Below are 20,998 nucleotides of genomic sequence, written 5' to 3' on the forward strand. Positions count from 1 at the left end.
TGAAGAAGCTTTTTTCTAATCTTGTGCTTTTTTTTCCTGATAGACACAAACATGTAACAGGTCTATTATGGCATACATTCCTGCAAGCCTTGGCAGTTTCCTTTAAGAGTGTGTTTATGTGTGTGCATTAGACAAGCCCAAGATGCTCCCACCCATCTGTTCACTTGGCCTGCCTCTGCAGAGGCACTTCCAGCAACCCATTACTAATCGCTGATAATGCCACCCATGCAGATACTGTCTTGCTAACACATTCATTGCACTTGTGTAAGATAGTAATGAATGATGCACAATGTGGACATTAAGTAACCTAACTGAACTTGGTACATAACTGCATGTTAGAAGTTTTGTTTTATTAATTATCTTTATGTTTTCCTGTGAAATTAAAAAGGAACAAAATGATTCAAAAGACATTCTGCATTGCTTGGCAGCTGTCTTTTCAAATAATGTGTTATGTTTTATAGTGACACCATGTTATTTCCAGTTTTAAAGTCCAATGTAACAGGATGTGCATGGCAAAAGGGATGCCAAAGTCTGCCAATTCCACAGTTCTGGTAGATTAAGGACAGCTGGACGGTATCTTTCTGTAATTTTACTAACAATTCCACTGGCAGTATGTTTCTGATTATGCACCAGATGGCGCTCCAGTCACTCAGATTTCCATTTAAAAAGTTAACGTGTTCCGTCCACTGAAAGATAATGCTTTTAATGCAATGCATTACACATGCTGTACTGTGCACTGTAGCTCTCATGAATTATTTTGCAGGTAAATGTAACAATACTATCTCATGTGCAGAAAATTGTGGAACAAAATCACAGTCACACAGCGCAGTACAAAATATTCTGTTTATGCACAATGTAGGATGAGATGTCCTCTTTTAGCACAAGCAGGACTCATATGCTCTGTCACCATTAAACTATACATAAATCAACTAATAGAAGGTTCAGAGTGGCTTGGGATTATTTTTCCTCCTTCCCTTTCTTTGAGAAAAGCATTTGGCTCCCCCACTCTCATCCTCCAAGTAGCAGCAAAACTTACACAGGAGCTCAGCTTAACAGAGCCACCTTTCAATCCAACATGCCAAACACAAAACGAATGTGTTTTAAAATACGTTTCTTTACGCATCAATTCTTCACAGTTACGGACATTTGGTGCAACAAGCCCATACCTTTACGGTTGATTTTAATACTACTATTCAACTTGTTACTACGCCCTTCAAACTCTTCTCTCCTCAGAAACACATCAAATTGAACCTTGAACACACAGATGTGGTCACCTTCAATGGCTTTCCCTGGCAACATTTCTTTGGATGAAAATATTTCACCCGACTTCTTTTCTAACTATTAATTTTGTCTGTTTGGTATTTGCATAATTCACTACAGTGAACAACTTGCCAGATTTTGTTCTGTCACATTAAATATTAAAAGTCACTGGCCATGCATTGGTTCACTAATACAGTATTAAAACAAACTGGTACGCATTCTAAATTATCTGCCTTTGCTTTATTTCCTATATTATGGTTTCACTTTTGTTAATATCCATGTCAGCAAAACCTAATCCACTTTTTTTAATATAAAAAAGGAGACGTTCAAATCAAGAGAGGATATACAGCAAAGTCCAGTTGGACACGATTTTTAAAAATCTTCAATTGTCTCCCCGCCTCTACTGATGGCATGGACTGTTGTACACTGTGGTACAGATCCTCAAGTACCTTACGCACGTGGCCATTCTTCATGTGTAAGCTTAGATGGAGACTGTCGGGAGCTCATTCAGCGATGGAACACTTCACAGCCAATTGTGTCCTTACTCAATATCTGCTAATGCACTTTCCAGCAGGGGTCACTGGATAACCATCAAGAGCATGAACCCCGGCAGATTTTTTACTTCTCTAGCCCGGGGCACTGAGGCCAATTGTAGAGCCATAGCTGCTGCCCCGGCTGAAATCAGTTAATTCAGTATTGACTGGAAGTGAAACTGGCCTTCTGGTCGAATTGGCTTAGTGCTACAACAAGCCTTTACCCTGGCTAGAATCCAAATTTATTTAAAGGTAGCCATGAACTTATCGACTAAATGAAAGATCTGATTAGCAACAGGTTACTCCGGTCAACATTCTCCTTTGTGATCACGCATACTGGCAGCAATCTCACCTGTGAAAGAGTTGCTGTAACAGCGCATCACCCATGTGATATCCTCCACACAGTTAACAGCAATGAAGTGTGATTGATGAAGTCACCACACTATTTTCATCATAATTTACAAGTAAAATGTAATCTGTTTTAACTCTGCTGAAACAGATAATATCGTGCAAGATCGATACATTATGAACGTCTTTTTTATTTTAGAAGTTCCAGCATCTGGGACAAAATTCAAGATTAAAAACAAGACAGACCCACTGATCACAAAGAGCAGACAGAGGCTGGGCTATAATATATTATGACATCACCATGCCCCAGGCACAACATTATTCACAAAGTTCAGTTTGCAAATGAGCAAAGGAGTGCATAGATTTTAAATGTGGTTGCAGCTGGGTTTTTTTTACAACAAAAATACTGCCACTTGGTTAATGTGCCGCTGTGTTTATTTTTAAAGAGTTTGGCATCAACAGCTAAAACCACCAATTAATGTTATATTATCTTAACCAAGCTCTGCTTAACGAAAGTGAATGGGACCTGATTGCACAAACTGTGATGTGGTGGTCATTTGATAAAATAACCAGGTCAGTCAAGAAAGGAATATTTCAGCCTGTGTAGCCACTGTCTATTTCTGCTCCTCCCAAAATGTTTAACCAACTAGGTTATTCAAATGAAGCTAGTGTGTAGTTCTTTAACAAGCTTAACTATATACTGCAATAATTTACAACGCTTTGCCATATTGTTTAAACAAAACAAGATTTCAAAATAAAACAACACCAGAGTGTTTCTTGCATCAGATGTCTTTTTTTGGTGGAAGCTATTACTGGGATAGAATTATCTACAAAAGAGCCTAAGGGGTATAATTACTTGGAAGGAGAATGTGAAATACGGTCCCACTGAGACCCTGCATTCAGACATTTAATATAGGAAGCCATGACATCTTTTCCGTTTCATCATATATTTATGCTGCCTTTGTGTTTTTGGGTTGCACTGTATGAAGGGGAAAGAGGTGTCAAGTGAGATGTGGCTCTGTTATTTCTCTGTGCTGCAGCACTAAAATCATCAATGCACAATTTTTACAGAGGGTCTCCAGGCTCCCATTCACAACCAGAACAGTAACATTTTCCAATTTTCTCTTGGTGCATTTACAGCTGTTATTGTATTGAATGCTGAAAGGAAAATCTAACAGAGTTGAGAGATGAAGGAAGGAAAGAAAAGAGGGGAAAAAAATCAACATTAACACAACACAAATATTGACTTTACAAAGTCAATATCATGTTATCTTTACCCCTTAGGAACTAAAATTGAAAGAGGCTGATTCTAGTTTTGAAACAAGCAAGTAATATGTGCAGTCAATATTTCTTTTCTGTAATATTTCTTTTTGATTCCAGGGATCAAAATATGGAAAAAGAGGGGGAAAAAATACTTGTAACTTCAAAATTAGATCTTCTGCTATAACTGACCAGTGTGCAAACTTACTACAAGATTCAACCTAAATTCTCTCAAATGCAGAATTCCCATCAACTTATAAAACTACTTCCCTATTCTTTCATTATATAGCGTCTGATCCATATAAATGCCTAAACCAGATTCATTTTTCATTTACATTGTGTTTTTTCTCAATTTCCGTCCTTCTCGAAGGTGCTAACTTGCATTGGTGCGCAGTTCCATGGGCACCACCTCCCCTCCAGCACCATGCCCAGCTGGCCATTCTTCATATGTTCCTCACCAAGTAATGCAGCATGCATACCATCGCCTTGGATAGAATCAGCTAACTCAGCACAACTCAGGGACTGAACCTGGGACCTACAAGTCAGAATGGCCCAGGATCGCATCACACTAAAGCCAAGGAAGAGTTCCTGTATTTTTTCCAAGTGTTTCTTAAAATTATTCAGGAGCTCAACAGCTGAACACTGCCTCATTTCACTTGGAACTGTTAATTAATATTTTTTTTAATTAATACTTTATGGCAAATGTTTTTCCCCCAGAACATCATTTATTTTAGAACATGCTGTATGAAGTTTGCTCTAAGACTGCAGCACATCAAGAGGTTAAGATGATCACCAGAGTAAATCTTGAATGCTTCATCAAGTGAACCGCAAGATGAGTCACTGCTTTGGAACATACTTAGATGTATTAATCTTTACATACAAATACAGCAATTTTCTATCTTTTTCCAGCTTTGTTATTTTACCAATGGTATGGGTGGGGGCAATAGTCTTTGCAGGCGACAGCAGATGGATAATTCTTGCCTGCATATCACAGTTAGGCATGAAATTTCCTGCACCATGCATTATCAGGTCAGGAGTAATATCAGCACTTAATGTACTGATTCGCACAGGAGAGTAACAGCTCCATACTCCATAAAGTGTTTCATAATATTGAACATTTAGTTGCAGAATCAATAATTAAATAGATGTTGGGTAAGAAAATGATTGGGCTCCACTGCGACACCTGTTACAGTCAAATAGCCAGTCACCACTCACTATCTGGGCTTATTCATGAAGAATGGTCACTTCGGCAAGGGACCCAAAGTCAGCCAGCACCGCTGAACTGTCTGTACCTTCAGGGCAAAAGTAGGGAAATGCTAGCAAATAAATACTACTTGCTGACTGTCCTGCTGTGTATTTCCAGAATTTTGTGTTCTTATTTCAGATTTCCAGCATTTGCAGTTTAAAAAAACCCACCTTTAATATTGCAATTTAAACCTTATTTTTCAAGAAGTATTTCTAGAATTCACAAAATCTGCACTAGTGCAAGAAGGGAAATCATTAAATATTTATTATTTGTCTGCTCCACTTTATTGCAACAAGAAATACGCAAGTCTGCAAAGTGCAATGATAGAGTGACTAGTAAACAGTAATTTAGCCACAATAGTTTGAGATGTACTGCAGACTATGTCCTTAGGGCTACTGTGCTGCTTCTGCGCTCCTTTCAATTGGGCCATCAGTGCAAATTACATTATATTCATTATCTGGAGCTATTATTTTTAGTATGGACACTCTGGTCTCTGTGGATAGATAACATTTTTGTGTTCAGTAACATTTTTGACTGGGAAAAATACAGAGCGCAATAATGCAACATAACCAGCAGAATTATCCATGGATTCACATTTAAACACGGTTTGAATTAAATTAAGTTTATTCCCTTCCATTCTCTGCCTCCTTATCCTGAGAGATCCGTGCTATCCAATACTTCATTTTCACTGTATGTGTGTGATTAAGTTTAATTTACTCTACACATATAGCTAAAGATATAAACAATAAGACATAAAGTGCTATCATTCTGATTATGGATTTCACACAAAACATTAATTAGTCTTTCTATTTCAGAAACAAACTAACTCAGAGTTTCTGGCGCATGGTTTTTAATTCCAGATTTCCTCTAACTGTAATTTTCATTTTTATCTCTCACTATATGTGCTTCACAGATCTGACATCAGAAACTTTGAGAATTACCTTTATTGCTTTGGGCTCTGTTAATTTCAGACTTTTTGTAATGGTAGCTCCCATACTGATGGCAGAAGAAATTGAGGCTCTACGACTTCGAGCAGATGAGGGTCTTGATGAAAGTCTGCTATCAGCTGGAATACAGTTGTGCAAATAATTAGAATCCTTACCTTATGTTATTTTTACTTTGAAGATCAGAGAGCTTGTAGTACAATAAAAGGCACAGTTATAAGAACATAAGAATTAGGAACAGGAGTAGGCCATCTAGCTCCTCGAGTCTGCTCCGCCATTCAACAAGATCATGGCTGATCTGGCCGTGGACTCAGCTCCACTTACCCGCCCATTCCCCGTAACCCTTAATTCCCTTATTGGTTAAAAATCTATCTGTGATTTGAGTACATTCAATGAGCTAGCCTCAACTGCTTCCTTGGGCAGAGAATTCCACAGATTCACAACCCTCTGGGAGAAGAAATTCCTTCTCAACTCGGTTTTAAATTGGCTCCCCCATATTTTGAGGCTGTGCCCCCTCATTCTCGTCTCCCCGACCAGTGGAAACAACCTCTCTGCCTCTATCTTGTCTATCCCTTTCATTATTTTAAATGTTTCTATAAGATCACCCATCATCCTTCTGAACTCCAACGAGTAAAGACTCAGTCTACTCAATCTATCATCATAAGGTAACCCCCTCATCTCTGGAATCAGCCTAGTGAATCGTCTCTATACCCCCTCCAAAGCTAGTATATCCTTCCTTAAGAAAGGTGACCAAAACTGCACGCAGTACTCCAGGTGCGGCCTCACCAATACCCTGTACAGTTGCAGCAGGACCTCCCTGCTTTTGTACTCCATCCCTCTCGCAATGAAGGCCAACATTCCATTCGCCTTCCTGATTACCTGCTGCACCTGCAAACTAACTTTTTGGGATTCATGCACAAGGACCCCCAGGTCCCTCTGCACCGCAGCATGTTGTAATTTCTCCCCATTCAAATAATATTCCCTTTTACTGTTTTTTTTTCCCAAGGTGGATGACCTCACATTTTCCGACATTGTATTCCATCTGCCAAACCTTAGCCCATTCGCTTAACCTATCTAAATCTCTTTGCAGCCTCTCTGTGTCCTCTACACAACCCGCTTTCCCACTAATCTTTGTGTCATCTGCAAATTTTGTTACACTACACTCTGTCCTCTCTTCCAGGTCATCTATGTATATTGTAAACAGTTGTGGTCCCAACACCGATCCCTGTGGCACACCACTAATCACCGTTTTCCAACCCGAAAGGGACCCATTTATCCCGACTCTCTGCTTTCTGTTAGTAGCCAATTCTCTATCCATGCTAATACATTTCGCTGACTCCGCGTACCTTTATCTTCTGCAGTAACCTTTTGTGTGGCACCTTATCGAATGCCTTTTGGAAATCTAAATACACCACATCCATCGGTACACCTCTATCCACCATGCTCGTTAAATCCTCAAAGAATTCCAGTAAATTAGTTAAACATGATTTTCCCTTCATGAATCCATGTTGCGTCTTCTTGATTGCACTATTCCTATCTAGATGTCCCGCTATTTCTTCCTTAATGGTAGCTTCAAGCATTTTCCCCACTACAGATGTTAAACTAACCGGCCTATAGTTACCTGCCTTTTGTCTGTCCCCTTTTTTAAACAGAGGCGTTACATTAGCTGCTTTCCAATCCGCTGGTACCTCCCCAGAGTCCAGAGAATTTTGGTAGATTATAATGAATGCATCTGCTATAACTTCCGCCATCTCTTTTAATATCCTAGGATGCATTTCATCAGTGCAGGGACTTGTCTACCTCGAGTCCCATTAGCCTGTCCAGCACTACCCCCTAGTGATAGTGATTATCTCAAGGTCCTCCCTTCCCACATTCCCGTGACCAGCAATTTTTGGCATGGTTTTTGTGTCTTCCACTGTGAAGACCGAAGCAAAATAATTGTTTAAGGTCTCAGCCATTTCCACATTTCCCATTATTAAATCTCCCTTCTCATCTTCTAAGGGACCAACATTTACTTTAGTCACTCTCTTCCGTTTTATATATTGGTAAAAGCTTTTACTATCTGTTTTTATGTTTTGCGCAAGTTTACTTTCGTAATCTATCTTTCCTTTCTTTATTGCTTTCTTAGTCATTCTTTGCTGTCATTTAAAATTTTCCCAATCTTCTAGTTTCCCACTAACCTTGGCCACCTTATACGCATTGGTTTTTAATTTGATACTCTCCTTTATTTCCTTGGTTATCCACGGCTGGTTATCCCTTCTCTTACTGCCCTTCTTTTTCATTGGAATATATTTTTGTTGAGCACTATGAAAGAGCTCCCTAAAAGTCCTCCACTGTTCCTCAATTGTGCCACCATTTAGTCTGTGTTTCCAGTCTACTTTAGCCAACTCTGCCCTCATCCCACTGTAGTCCCCTTTGTTTAAGCATAATACGCTCGTTTGAGACACTACTTCCTCGCCCTCAATCTGTATTACAAATTCAACCATACTGTGATCACTCATTCCTAGAGGATCTTTTACTAGGAGATCGTTTATTATTCCTGTCTCATTACACAGGACCAGATCTAAGATAGCTTGCTCCCTTGTAGGTTCTGTAACATACTGTTCTAAGAAACAATTCCGTATGCATTCTATGAATTCCTCCTCAAGGCTACCCCGTGCGATTTGGTTTGACCAATCGATATGTAGGTTAAAATCCACCATGATTACTGCCGTTCCTTTTTCACATGCCTCTATTATTCCCTTGATTATTGCCCGCCCCACCATGAAGTTATTATTTGGGGGCCTATAAACCATGCCCACCAGTGACTTTTTCCCCTTACTATCTCTAATCTCCACCCACAATGATTCAACATTTTGTTCATTAGAGCCAATATCGTCTCTCACAACTGTCCTGATATCATCCTTTATTAACAGAGCTACCCCACCTCCTTTCCCTTCTTGTCTATCTTTCTGAATTGTCAGATACCCCTGTATGTTTAATTCCCAGTCTTGGCCACCCTGCAACCACGTTTCTGTAATGGCCACAAAATCATACCCATTTGTAATGTTACCAGCTCAAAACTGGTACAGGTTGAATCTCCCTTATCCGGCACTCTCCAGACCTGGACTGTGCTGGATGAGGGATTTTGCCAGATGAGGGGAGGTCGCCCGAGGTCGGTGGGGGGGGGGGGGGGGGGGGGGAATGAGGAGGAGGCAGTCGTTCGAAGAGAAAGCTTATATTGATGTGCAGGATTTTAACCGTCTGCGTTCTGCGCATGCGCCACCCGGAAATGGTGCCGGACGAGGGGTGGTGCCGGATAAGGGAGTCCCGGATAAGAGAAGTTCAACCTGTACCTGCTTACAGCAATGCTAACCCAGCAGACCCAAGATATACTGCCAGTCTCTCTAATCAGAGAAAGAAATACTCACTACAGGTGAGCATCCATTCACAAAAAGTTTAAATAATCATGCCAATTAGAAAAACCTCAATGGGAAAACTGCTATTTTCTTCTATCACATCCTGGTTCACCTATCAATTAAAAATCATCAGACTTAGCCTTATTAACAGGGCCAGAACCTGGTTCAGCTTAAATATAAATGTAACCACATTATATACATTTTGGATGTGCTACTTTAGGAAATTTTGCCTTAATAAGGTGCAAAACTTTTCAAAAGCCCGTTCCAAAACCTGACTGACTGCAAGGCTACTCAATCAGATTTACTCAACAAAAGTAATTCTGTATCACAGTAATCAATACTTTCATAAGACACAACAGTGAACTGTAATTTCTTAGAACCCATAATGACATTTACTGTACCTATGTGGGTTATGTAGGGTATCATAACATAATCACAAACACAGTTTGTACTTTGAAGTAATAAAACTCTAATATTAAAGTACTGATCAATTTTTTTAAATGACATTTCTGCTCTAAATGTGACTGATGGTGCAGGGAATACTGTGCTTGTGTTTACCTTTTCTGGGGATTACTTCTGTCTCTGGATTTTGAATGGTTCCCAGCAATGACTTTGATGAAGATGAGGAAGAATGCTCCAGCAAAGTGTCTGTCAAACTTCCAAACTGTTGTTGCTTCATCTTGGCATCAGCCTCTAATCTTGCTACTGCAGTCTTTTGACTTGTTTCAACTGTCGCTAGCAATAAGTTACAAAACTGTGAAATGAAGAAGTGCAACATTAATCAGTAGTTTTCTCCGCATATACACTGATCAGCCGATGAATAAATTCCAGAAAACTAGTTATTTTTAAAGACCGCTGAGAACTCTGCAGCCACTTTAGTGGTAAACACTGGGCCACCCGGAGAGTTTCGGCCGGGCCAGCGTCCTAGCACCCAAAAGTGGATGCCAGGCTGCCTGTTGAGGCCCGGCCGAACCCGCGGCCATAACTGTCGCCTGGACCTGGCAGTCAGCCAACAAAAAAAAAACAAGGAGTTGCCAGCAGCGCTACCTCCCCTTTAAGGGCGGCTGGCTGTGCCACCAAGCCACAGAAAGGATATTGACAGCAAAAGCTGTCAGTGGCACCGACCAGTGGCAGCGCCGCTCCCGTGGGGCAATTTCCCGCAGGGCAATTTCAGGAAGGGGTCGCCGCCAGTCGGTAAGGGGTCGGCGCATGCACGAAGCGGTAGGAGAACAGACGGAGCGGTTCCCTACACCACTCTAAAAGTAAAGGAGGGCAATGTTCAAAATGGCGGCCCCTCCGCAGCAACCAGTCCACACTGACCCATGGCTGCCACTTTCAGATGGCCACGGGCCTTATAAAAAGAGACAATTTCGGCCCCATTGTTTTTGTAGTGTATTTTTCATTTATATGGAAAGCTGCCATTTTGGATCTCCACTATCATTTCATGCTCCTACAGTTAAGGGTTTTGAGAATGCTAGGTCTTGGGCCAAGGCCCATAGTGATGGACTTCACCAAGTTTGAAAACAGTAGGCTAGAAAATAAGAAAGTTCAATAAAGCAGTGGATTATGTAACACCGATCTTACATTTTAGTAGTGTATAGATTGCACTGAGGGAGGTAAGGAGTTTGCAGTTTTGAGGAACTGGGGTAAGAAAGAGAATAGGTTATTTCAAATGATTTCAATAGGACCTTCAAGGTGCATCTACTTATGTGTGTGGGGGGAAAATTCACTGCTGTCGAGATCCAAAATGACAGATTTACACAAGGCCAAAGACTGACTGCAAAAATATGTCCTTTTAAAGAATCATTCTCCTTTAAATAATATACAAAGATTATGTGGTTTATTTTATATTGAAGTTTCATTTTAACCATTAGACTTTTTTTGCTCAGCCTTTGAGACATTTTCAAATGTTTTATACCAGCTGATAAGCAATCAATGTGAATAAGTAAACAAAATCTGTTTTGTACTGCTGGATCTGTTTAGATCCAAATTAATGATTGGCCAGGACTTTGGTACTCACTGCTGTGTGCTATTAACATTAAGATTAGGTTAGATATATAGCTGAGAAAAAGGAATAAAAGGATATTGGAACAGGGCAGGCAGGCACTCAGGTTTGGGGCTACTGCTTGCGTGGATGATAAATGTCAACAAAGACTGGTTGGGCCGAACAGCCTGTCTCCGTGCCGTAATTTCAATGTAATTCATTGCTGGGGGAGTGGGGCACTGATCTGCCCGAGTGTTTAATTGTGAATGACTATGGCAGAGGTCTGGGGAGCAGGTCATCTGCTCTCTCTGTCTCTCAATACAGGGAGAAAATAGGGCGGAAACTATATTAAAATAGAAATTCTAAATCACAAACCAATCAACTTGGCTTAAATAGGTCAGTTTAGAAACATCTTCTGTAACATCATTGCAATAAAAATGGACATTAACACATTTGGATATAATGGCATGGAATTTGCGGTTCGCGGCGAATCGCCATTCATTACACTGACACCTGCCCACAGACTTTCTATGGCCTTTTGCACAGGAATATGCAGTGATCAGAAATCTAAAAGATCAGGGAATCAAAACATCGAAAATCTGGAAGTTTCAGGACAGAGGCTGCTCCGGATTCTGGTTATTTCCGGACTTCGGAACGTCTTTCTGACGTCCCCCTGGAAACGCCCAAGCCCAGGTTCATGTATTTTCGGACTTCGGAATTTTTTTCTGACGTCCCGAGTCTGGAAATGCCTGGGGTGGGGGGTGAGGTAAGGAGCGGGCAGGCCGAGGGAAGGAGCTGGCGGACTGTGGGAAGGAGCGGGCGGGCCGAGGGAAGGAGCGGGCGGGCCGAGGGAAGGAGCGGGCGGGCCGAGGGAAGGAGCGGGCGGGCCGAGGGAAGGAGCAGGGAGTCCAGCGGGCGGCGAGGCCTGGACAGTCCAGCGGGCGGCGAGACCTGGAGAGTCCAGCGGCCCAAGGTAAAAACCGGGCCGAGGGTGGGTGGGGTCCAGTGGGGCCTGGGGAGTCGACGGCAGCCTGAGGTGGCGGAGAGGTCTGCGATGGCCCGAGGCGGGGGAGTTCAGCGGCGGAGCGGGGGGGGGGGGGGGGAAGGGTTGTTGGCGGGTCCGGATTCCGGAACATTTTCCACATTCCAGACGACCCCGCCACGAATCGTCCCGGTGTCCGGATTCCAGAATAGTATGGTTTCCGGAACTCCAAATTTTCAACGATGTATCTGTATGAACAGGGAAAGCTACTCTGTATCTCCTTAACCAATCAAATTGAAGAATCCTTACTGAGCCACTGAGACTAAACTGGAAAGTGTAACTTAGAATAGTTAATTCAATGCCAAATCATGTTCAGAAAGAAAAATAAAGAGAGGGAACGAAAGATGGGATTAAAGAAAGAGATAGAAAAGTAAAATAAAATGTTTTATTTCATTTTTATAAAAAATCTCCAGCAATCATTAAAATATAAAGGAATGAGACTCCACGTTTGTAAAAGTTAATTTTCAGTGCCAGAGAGGTTGTTTGGCTGTAATTAAGACTTGAATGGACAAGTCCTAACATTTTCTGGCGTGTTCAGTGGGTATCTAGTGTTTAAGTATCGCAACTTCACACCCTTCCATATATGTGAATGCTGAGTCTTTTGATGAGGTACCGGTGCAGCAAAGCTTGTGGAGGAGCAGGGCAACTCAGACAGCAATTTACTGATTTCCACATTTAACTGCATGTGCGGTCGCCAGAAGTTGCTGTCTGATTTACTATTCCAATCGCAAATTCTGACCCAATATACTGGTATTCTAATGTTACAAAATAGCTTCATGTAGATGTAATTCTGTAATATTCGGGTGCTGTGGAGTTTGTTCTATCACAGCATTGGTAACTGCACAATCCTAACTCATTTCTGGTCACTAGACATTTTGTGCTATTGGGGAAATCACACTACTGCCATGTATGGACAAGGTTAAATGAATCACCATTGCCTGCTGTTTACAGCCCTGCTGTCTCTGGAGAAACATCACCTTGAGGTGGTTCTTCCTTCTTTCACCAGCAGAAATGCCATCATGTTAATATTGCACAAGACCTGCTAACATTCTCCATACTAAACTAGAGGGGGTATAACTTGTACTACAGTGTGCTTAGGCTTACTGTTCTGATCTTGTACTCCTGGCAGGAAGCCTTGCTTGCTGGAAACACATCAGAAATTCAGTTGCACACACGAATTTTTAATAATTTGGATGCATACATTGCCTGCGTTTCCAAAATGTGCTCCGTACATTTAATTACTACACTCCTAGGGGCAGAAATTGCCCTCCCTTTTTTTTTTAAAGGCCCGTTACTGCCTCTAGGAGGCAGTAATGGGTCGGTAAGGCTTTACCGACCGAGGGCAGGCGAAGGGTGCAACCCATCCGCAATTGCCCCCGAGCCGGGGGGGCGGCAGAAAAGGGTTTCCGCTGAGCCTCAACTTTCCGCCCCGCCCGGTGCTCCGACCCCTTGTCGACCCCTTTCTGCCCGACGCGATCCCTTTTCCGCCCAGCGGGGGAAGTTGCCGGTCGGTGCCACCGACAGCATCGCAAGGCGGGAAGATGCCAGTGACTGGGCGGTGCGGCTGCCCATAAAAGGGGAGGGAGCACTGCCAGGGTTGCCATTTTCTTTTACTTGGTGGCCGCGGGTTCTTGGGTGCTGGGCCTCTGGCCGAACCCTTCCCAAGTGGCCCAGTGGGCGCCATAGAGACCTCACTAGGCCTCGCAGCATCCCTTCCCTTTAACTGAAAGGGAGGGACGTTGCTGTACACCAGTGCGACACGGCACATCTGTGTCGCGCTGAGATCATCACCGCCCCACTCCCACACCGCCCCAAAGCGCTGGGAGGCAGTGTTAGCGTTAAAGAGACGAATTTTCCGACTTTTCCCTTCAATTCCTGCCGGGTGGTAATTCAAATTATCTGCTCAAAACGGGGCAGACGCCAATTTCTCCACCCCAATGACTTATAAACAACGCAAGATAAATTCTCAATCATTAAGATTTAGAAACTCCTAAACTGTACAACGCTGGTGAAATATAGGAGTATACCCACACCCATTGCAGATACCACAAAAATCCAACCTATTAAACCTCTTCCCACAGCAAAACACTGAATATGAAGCATATATCTCTACAGTATCGGTAAACATACAATTGTGCAACTGACTCAAATGTATGCTCCTGCAAATTTTGTTTAAGCAAAATGCACAAGTCCTTTGAAGGTGTTTGTACTTTGGATTAGAGTTTCAACAGCAGATGAGCTGAGGCAGGGTTGGAGTCGAGTGATGTTATGGAGGTGGAAGTAGGCAGTCTTGATGACGAAGCAGATATGTGGTCGGATGCTCATCTCGGGGTCAACCATAACACCAAGGTTGCGAACAGTCTGGCTCGGCTTCAGACAGTTGCCAGGGATGGAAACGGTGGCCAGAGAATGGAGTTTGTGGCGGGGACCAAAGACAATAGCTTCAGTCTTCCGAATATTCAGAAACTTAGACTTGTGTAACTCCTTTTATGTAATAAAATAGAATCACAGCACAGAAAGCAGCCATTCGGCTCAATGCACCTCACAGATGGTGAAAATAACCAGACACCGAGAAGTGGTGAGAGAAAACGTGGGAGCATTGACTGAAGGTGAGATCAGAGGTAAGTTTTGAGGCTGCTTTTGAAGGAACGGAGGGCAGTAACAAGGTGAAGAGGTGCAAGAAGGGTGTGCAGCTGAAGGTAGAAAGGGGATGCAAAGGAGGATAGAATTGGAAAAGGATATGTAGGAACATAAGGGCTGAATCAGAAGTAGGGAGCAGTGATGCCGTGGAGGAATTTGTAAATGACAGGGATTTTGAAATTGATCCATAGAAGCACAGGGAGCCAATAAAGTTTTACGACAAGCAATAGGGAAAGCAGGACTTAGAGCAGGGCCCAACAGAAGGTGGAGTTTTAAAGGAACTGCACGTTGTCAGCATACTTGTGAAAGCTGACCCCATGCCTACAAATGGTGCTGCCAAGGAGAGCATTCAGACAAAGGAAAGAAGGGGGTCACAGATAGTGCCTAGGGCACACCTTACATGGCTGTGCAGGGTGCAAGGAGAAATCATTAAGGGAGATATGCTGGCTTCATTGGGACAGGTAGGAGTGGAATCAAACGAGGATAGTGCCACAGAAGTAGACGAAAGAAGCGTGAAAATGAAGAAGGATTGAATGGTCAAGTGTATCGAAACACAAAGTGGTCAAAGAAAGACGATGCACTGCAATCAAATTCACAACTGTTTTTTGCATGCCCACGTTATAACATCAGTCATCTCATTTGAGGTTTGTGTGACCTTGCTAACATCCTGGCAATTACTCCTTAATTAAATATAAAACAAGGTCTCAATCTCATCCAATGGACTAGCTCTTAAAGGCAGCATGCTAGCAAAGAAGACCCAGGATTTCTTTCTGAGTCTGTGACGTGTTTGTTGATCTCAGTCAAGTAGCATTAAGGGTGCTGCAGCTGGCCTCAGCTAAGAAGAGGAGGGGGGAGGAAATCAGCCAGAGTTCGTGCTCATGATTGTGATCACTATTCATTCCCCGCTGGAAGATGCAGATGTGTTGCAGTCAGGTGAGGGCAGAATTGGGCTTGGTTACAATACGCAGAGTCAAAAGAAATGCCAACACTTGCTGTTAAGGAAGAACTTGCATGTATATTAGTGTCTTATCATGTCCTAACTTTCATCTCAAAGCATTTCACAACCAATGAATCACTCGTTATTGTAGACAAACATGACAGTTGAACTGCACAAAGCAAGGTCACACAAACATCAAATGAGATGAATGAGCAGTCAAACTGTTGTTGGCAGTGTTGGTTGAGGGAGGAATGTTGGCCAGATCACTGCAAGAACTCTCTGCGCTTCCCGTAGTGCCATGGAATATTTTATACTCACCTGAGCTGATAGATTGGACCGCAATGGAACACTTCATCTGGACAGCACCTTCAACAATTCTGCATTCCCTCGGTAATATACTGAAGCGTCAGCCTAGATTATGTGGTATAGCCCAGGATTGGGACTTGAACCTATAACCTTTTCACTTAGAGCTAGCTGACACGGTTTGCATCATACATGAAGATTGGACAATGTGAGTGGTACTGGAGGGCAACCAGCATCCATGAAACCATATTCCAATAGAACTCAGCACCTTTAGGAGAGGAGAATGGGGACATACCATCAAAAGCTGCAAATGTGCAAACTTGTAATTGCATAACTGTTTAAGAGAAAACATGCTTTACGTGACATGGCTTCCAGACTTCACTGGAGTGGATATTGTATTTTTCATCCATGCACTCTTTAAAAAGTTTTCTCACTAGATCTCTATGTACTGCACATCATCCACAGCTGAGAAGGTGGATAACTGCTCCCAAGTCTTTGCCTCTGTTGTTCTAAACCAGCCATTACAAGATGTTTGAGTCACCCAGGGCAATTCTCTCTTCCAATTAACCTCTTTCGCTCCTTTCTGAGAGAGAAATGGCTGGCTCAAATGAGTTAGACTGTGAATTCTGGAGGTGTTTGGGGGGGTGCGGGGTGAGTGGTGGTGGGGGGGCGAGTGAGATCACTGGTGTATGCAGCTTTAAAGCAGATGCATCAAAAACATGTTGTAAATAAAGATAATCATACATTTAATTAACAAAATGCACAAGTTTCCCATGTGATTTAGTGTGATGATGTGGTGATGCGGTGGATGATGTGACAATGAATTAATCTCAGCCACGGTAACAGTGGGGGCACTACAATTGGCATGTGTATCTGAATTGGGAAGACACACTCAAAGTTCCTACAATACTACTGACTGGTGCTGGTAGTGCAGAGCATTGGGCTGAGCTGTGATAGCCACAACCACAAGACATTACACTAACACTCACTGCTTAGGCTCCCATGTAAAAACAGCCACATCAGCAAAGAGCTGCTGCCTTCTGGTGAGGATAGCCAAGAGTAGAAAAATCATGGTAGGGGGAAATAATATCAACAAAGGCAACAATAACTTGCATTTCCATAGCACCTTTAATGTAGACAATGGAGGTGGAAGTAGGTGGGCTTTGTCATGGGGAGGATATGGGGTTGGAAGCTTAGCTCAGAGTCAAATAGGATACAGAGTTGCGAACAGTCTGGTTCAAACTGAGAAAGTGGCCAGGAAGGAGGGTGGAATCAATAGCAAGGTACGAGGTTTTTGTTCGGGTGTAAACATATGCTTCAGGCTTCCCAATGTCTAATTGGAGTCAATTACGACTCATCTAGGACTGGAGATATTCAAACGCCGAGTTACTGGAAAGATAGGCACGGATTTGGCAGATGACAAGGTCAATGACTTTGGAGAGGAAAGGCAGTTAGAGATGGAATGGTAGATTTCAAGGACAGAGGGGTTGAAGATGTCTGTTTTTTTGAATGAGGCGAGGATGACGATTTTGAAAGTGAGTGAGACAGTGTCTGAGGAGAGGGAACCATTTACAATGTCAATTTGCAGAGAGACCAGAAAATTTAATCAGCAGCTTAGTGGTGGAAATGGGGTCAAAGGAGAAGGAGGTGGGTCTCTTGGAAAAGATGAGTTTGGAGAGGGCATGAGAGGAGATTAAAGAAAAACGAGAGAAAGACATGAATTCAGAGCTAGAGCTGGGTGGAAGCATGGAGGGAGGTTTGGCTTGGTGGGCAAGAGGTAGGAGGGATGTCGGAGATGCAACTGGCCAGATGGTCTCAACCTTTGTGAAAAGAAATCCATGAACTCCTCATAATTGTTGCTGGAGGGGAAAGGGGATAGAGGTTTAAGGAGACGGTTGGTAGTTAAGAAAAGATGGGAGTCATTTTTGCTCTCCAGAATGGCCCTGGAATGACTTGTTTTGGTAGAGGCAAGCATGGCCAAATAGTGCTTGATGTAGTCCAGCTAGATCTGGCAATTGATAGCTAAACCAGTTATGTGCCAGATATTACTCAACCTGATTCTCTTGGACTTGAGGGAGCAAAGATGGGGGCCAGATCAGTGGGTACGACCAGGCTGGGAGAGAGTAAGGGTTTTATAGAGGATACATGCATCAAGCGTAGTGGTGAGGGAGTGGTTGAGCACAGTGACAGCTGCAAAAGTATCATGGCAAGTGGAGGGCCAAAGGATGGACAGTTGGGGGTTTGAAAGTGCAGTTGAAAATGACTTAAGGGAGAGTTTATTCAAGGGCAGCACAGAAGGAAGTGTAGTTGGAAGGGGGTAGGAAATTGTAGGTGGGGAAGAATACAAGGAAGTGATCAGAGAAGGCCTCGTCTGTGATTGAGTCGATGGGAACATAGAGGCCGTGTGAGATGGCATGCACGTGAGGGTAACCGTGAATATGAGTTGGAGAATCTATATGGAGGCAGCGGTGCAGGGAGGACAGGAGGACAGTGAAATTAGAGGAGAGTGGGCAAGCTGAGTTCAGATGGAGATTGAAATCACCGAGGCTCAACGCGGAGACTGACGAAGGAAAGGAGAGAGGAAATAATCGGAGTGGGGCTTTGGTGGTGGGAGGGCATAAGAACATAAGAAATAGGAGCAGGAGTAGGCCATTTGGCCCATCGAGCCTGCTCTGCCATTCAATAAGATCATGGCTGATCTGATCATGGATTCAGCTCCACTTCCCTGCCCGCTCTCTATAACCCTTTACTCCCTTATCGCTCAAAAATCTGTCTATCTCTGCCTTAAATATATTCAAAGACCCAGCCTCCACAGCTCTCTGCAGCAGAGAATTCCATAGATTTACAACCTTCTGAGAGAAGAAATTCCTCCTCATCTCAGTTTTAAATGGGCGGCCCCTTATTCTGAGACCATGTCCCCTAGTTTTAATTCCCCAATGACTGGAAAGATCCTTTCTGCATCCACCTTGTCGAGCCCCCTCGTTATCTTATATGTTTCGATAGGATCACCTCTCATTCTCTGAACTCCAAAGTGTATAGGCCAACCCTATCTTCATAAGTCAACCCTCTCATGCTTGAGAACAAGGATTTTAATGAAGGGTTGAAAGTGGTGGAAAGGGTTGAGGTGTTTGAAGAAGGAGTAGATATCAGAGAAGTAGGGAAAGAGATCCAGGTGTAATTTACACTTGAGCTCTAGTCAAGATATAAATGTAGGTGTTTCATTTCATTGACGTGAACCATCATTGAACTATAACGCAAATGGCTCCAAATGGCTCCAGCTGTAATACTCTCTAGAAACGTCTGGAAAGATCTTGGCCTCAATACATCATTGCAAACAAGATGAATATAAGAACTGCACAATTTAGAAACTATAAACCAGTTTGCCATACCTCATTATAGTCTAATTTTCCATCGTTGTTAATATCAGCTTCATCCATGATCATCTTCACCTCTTCATGTGTCATCCTCTCGCCTTTCTGCAGTGAAATAACATTGGTACAATTTATTGTGTAGCATATGGCACCAGGGTGCTTAGTAAAATACTATTCACATTACAAGAGATACAAAGTGAAATGAAATGTTATGATGACCTAATCGAGTTTTTCAAGATTACGACGAATCCACCTAGCAAAGTTAATCTAGGCAAAGTGTTCCCATGAAGGGTTCAAATATCAGGAACACAAATTTAAAAATTAGAAAGTTAGGGTTATAAAGGGAAATCAGGGGGACTTTGTCCACACAAAAGGCAAATGGATTTGTGGAAAAAATCAGCAGGAAAAACAAATGAAATGGATAGTACGAGTCCCAAAAGGTAAGATGTGTTTCTTGTCAGCAAAGGGATTGAAGGATATTCTGGGAAGACAGCATGGTGATGTTGGGAACTATGTAAAAGGGACTGGCTTGTTGGGCCTAATGGCCCTTTCCTGTTCCTAAAAATTCTTATGGTCTTTGACACACACGAGTCAGGAGTTACAGGGAGGAATAGCCAAACTGGTCATTTTCATAAAGGACTTAACAGGCAGATGAACTGCTCCCATGTTATGCCCAAACTAAAAGAAAAGAAAGAACTTGCAATTATATAGCACCTTTCACAATCTCAGAATAGTCACTGTTGTAATGTAGGAAACATGGCAGCCAACTTGCACACAGCAAGGTCCCATAAACAGCAATGTGACAATGACCAGTGATCTGTTTTAGTGATGTTGGTTGAGAAATAAATATTGGCCTGGACACTGGGGAGAACTCCCTTGCTCTTCTTTGTGTCGTGCTATGGGATCTTTTAAGTCCACCTTAGAGGGCAGACAGGGGCTCGGTTAAAAAGCACATTCGAAAGGCGGGACCTCCGACAGTGCAGCACTCTCTCAGTACTGCACTGGAGTGTCAGCCTAGATTATGTACTCACATCTCTGAGAGATGGTACATGAAAGCAGACCAAGTGTGATTCTTCCTCTGATTTCCTTCTTCCCTCACTGGTAAATCGCTTGGCTTTCATGCAATTTGTGACAAGTCTTCAGTTTAATACCCACAACCAGTACTTTGTAGAGCAGCATGCTGGGACTCTGACAACGTTCCATCTCCTTAATGCCCAAGCTTCAGCTGTGTTTAGGCAACTAGAAATTCTGGCTTTTTGATTAAAAACTCTGCTCTTGTAATTTCTCAGTCTTGTATAGCTTCTTTTTTCTTACCATACCATACCATGTGATGAATAATAAGTGAAGTTCGAAAAATACTCAGACCAGCTGCTCCCATGGCTCTGTGTATAAATGGATCGCAGTGTGTGAGATATTAAAATCATACCAACCGGGCAGATTACTGGGTCGATCATCAATTTAAGATGAGTTGAAAGCAGCAGTGCAGATGCTCTGATTGACTCAACTCCAGTATCCTTGCACTAGGGAGGGGGAAAAAATCCAGGGTTCTGCTTGCTGATTACTATCTAGTGGGCCCCCGCTACAAAGTACATATGTGTGGACATTGGGCGATGTCAGGATCAGGCTCAAATGTGATGCCCTCTGTGGCAGACTCACTTGGGTGAGGTATTGGAAGACTGCCAGTGCCTGTGAGATTGTTCCACCCTCCCAAGAGTCAGCATCTTCAAGAAAA

The 20,998-nt window shown here is 42.8% G+C and overlaps 1 protein-coding gene across 1 annotated transcript in view; it reads right to left on the minus strand.

Annotated features, from left to right (window-relative positions):
- Positions 1-20,998, minus strand: part of efcab7 (EF-hand calcium binding domain 7) — a 126,919-nt gene that overhangs the window by 102,566 nt on the left and 3,355 nt on the right. The window contains exons 4-6 of the mRNA XM_070887055.1: positions 19,285-19,371; positions 9,548-9,743; positions 5,589-5,713 (exon numbers count right to left, since the gene is read on the minus strand). Of these exons, the coding sequence (XP_070743156.1) occupies positions 5,589-5,713; positions 9,548-9,743; positions 19,285-19,371 (408 nt within the window). The remainder of the gene's footprint in view (positions 1-5,588; positions 5,714-9,547; positions 9,744-19,284; positions 19,372-20,998) is intronic.

The sequence above is a fragment of the Pristiophorus japonicus genome, chromosome 8, assembly GCF_044704955.1.
Source record: "Pristiophorus japonicus isolate sPriJap1 chromosome 8, sPriJap1.hap1, whole genome shotgun sequence".
NCBI classification, from domain to species: Eukaryota; Metazoa; Chordata; class Chondrichthyes; family Pristiophoridae; genus Pristiophorus; species Pristiophorus japonicus.